General features: G+C 42.9%; 1 protein-coding gene across 1 annotated transcript; it reads left to right on the forward strand.

Annotated features, from left to right (window-relative positions):
- Positions 1 to 38: 38 nt before the first annotated feature.
- Positions 39 to 1,567, forward strand: LOC106014166 (GTP-binding protein ypt1; the record flags this gene model as incomplete). The annotated part of the gene is given in 1 exon segment (XM_013091243.1): positions 39 to 1,567. A coding segment is annotated over 1 exon segment (354 nt), but the record flags the coding sequence as incomplete, so codon positions are not given.
- Between the last annotated feature and the right edge of the window lie 199 nt (positions 1,568 to 1,766).

A 1,766-nucleotide genomic window follows, 5' to 3' on the forward strand; every position in this document is an offset into this window, starting at 1 on the left:
ACAGACACAGAGAGAGAGAGACAGAGAAAGAGAGAAGACAGACAGTCTCTATCAAGACTCTCACACAGGCTGACTGACAGGTAAGTAATACGACCTGCATCACCGTTATATAATCATCCAATCAGCGTTGACATCATGTTCATTTTCTCTTACCTTCCAGGGCCTACAGTACTAACAGGGCTGACAGCTCGCGCCTCGCGATAAAGGCATCGACAGGCAGGCAGGCAGGTAGACAGGCAGGATATAAAACCTGGATTTTTCACACTCTCACTGACTCCAGATACGTACGTACGTGCAGTTTTATTTCAACCTTCAACCTTCATCAGCTGGCGGAGAGGAGCTTGTGTTCAGTGATTGTTCTTTATTGTGGGAAGGAGTAGTGTGCACTGAAGACCCGCGGGTAGAGAAAGTAGAGAAAGTGAGACTTGTGTTTCCTTCGCAGATTGTGGTAGATCTACGTGTAGTTTGGTCCAAACCGTGAAGGAGAGATACTTAATTGTATGAAGATAGGACTGAAGTTTTGGGACATTTTTCCCTGAAGCTGGTGAATAGTATTGTTCTATCCTCGTCGTTTTTTCGTCGTTTTGGGACTACAACGAACGAAAAGTGACATATTTAATTTGGACTGTCTCAACGGAATTAGTTAAGTAAAGTGAATAAACGGCTTCGGTTTTCAAAGATTTGAGGATCAATCAAAAAGTCGACCTGAATTTTTCAATTCGAAAATAAAACTGAATAATTATTCAGTTCGGATCTGTACATTTTGGAGAAAATTGTGTCTCGTTGTCTGCATTTAAATACAAAAAGACATGGATAGAGATTTCGTTGAGAAGACAGTGCATGACTGATACTGACCACAGACTCTTGGCGTACCGGGAGGAGAATTTTGTGTTTTTGAGCAGGCTTACGCTGTGGTTAAGCACAATGTAGTCCTAAATGGTGTCAAAAAATGATACATATTGATGAAATTATTTCCTAAAATAACAAAAATAAATACAGTCGTTGAACTTTTACCAGGCTGAAAATTAGAGTTTGTGAATGAGATAAGCAGCAGAGTTTTTCTATGTAGTCCCATTCTAAAGATCGAAAGAGAAATACGTTATCCAAGTTCAGACTTGGAGGTCACTTTCTCATCAGTAAAAATAAATTATCCGAGTATTTTTGCTGAAAAAAAAATATTCACTTAAATTTGGAAAACGAAAAAGGAAACAAAATGCCAGGGTCTAGCTGCATTATGTCGAGTCCCACCTTCCAAAAATCCTTCTCCCCTCTCGACATCACGAACCACTTTTTCCCGGATGTGACGACAACGAAGCGCGCCAAACACTTCAGCACCGGATGTGACACAAACGAGAACCCCACGAGCTACGATTACGTCATGAAGGTGATCCTTCTGGGGGACCAGGGCGTTGGGAAGACGTCCTTCCTGAAGGCCTTGAAGGTCCACCCGGACGTGAACAAGGTCAAGTGTAGGTGTCGTCTGTCCCAGGCATCGGACCACCTGGAGGTGGAGGTCTTCACCACCATGGGGAAAGCGGCTCTAGTGCGTCTCTGTGATACAGGCGGTGAGTATTAGCTGCTTAGGGGTTTTTAAAGTTAAGTTTTAGTAGAGGTTTCACGGCGCTCGCAACTGCATACGTACGGTCATATGAGCGCCAGAAGATTAGAAGTGTTACAAGAGAGTAACAAACATAAAAAAGAAGAAGGGGAGATAAGGACGATAGATGTTTGATAGGAAAGAAGAAGCAAACCACACCAGAGCACCC

The sequence above is a fragment of the Aplysia californica genome, unplaced genomic scaffold (genome assembly GCF_000002075.1).
Source record: "Aplysia californica isolate F4 #8 unplaced genomic scaffold, AplCal3.0 scaffold03716, whole genome shotgun sequence".
Taxonomy (NCBI): domain Eukaryota; kingdom Metazoa; phylum Mollusca; class Gastropoda; order Aplysiida; family Aplysiidae; genus Aplysia; species Aplysia californica.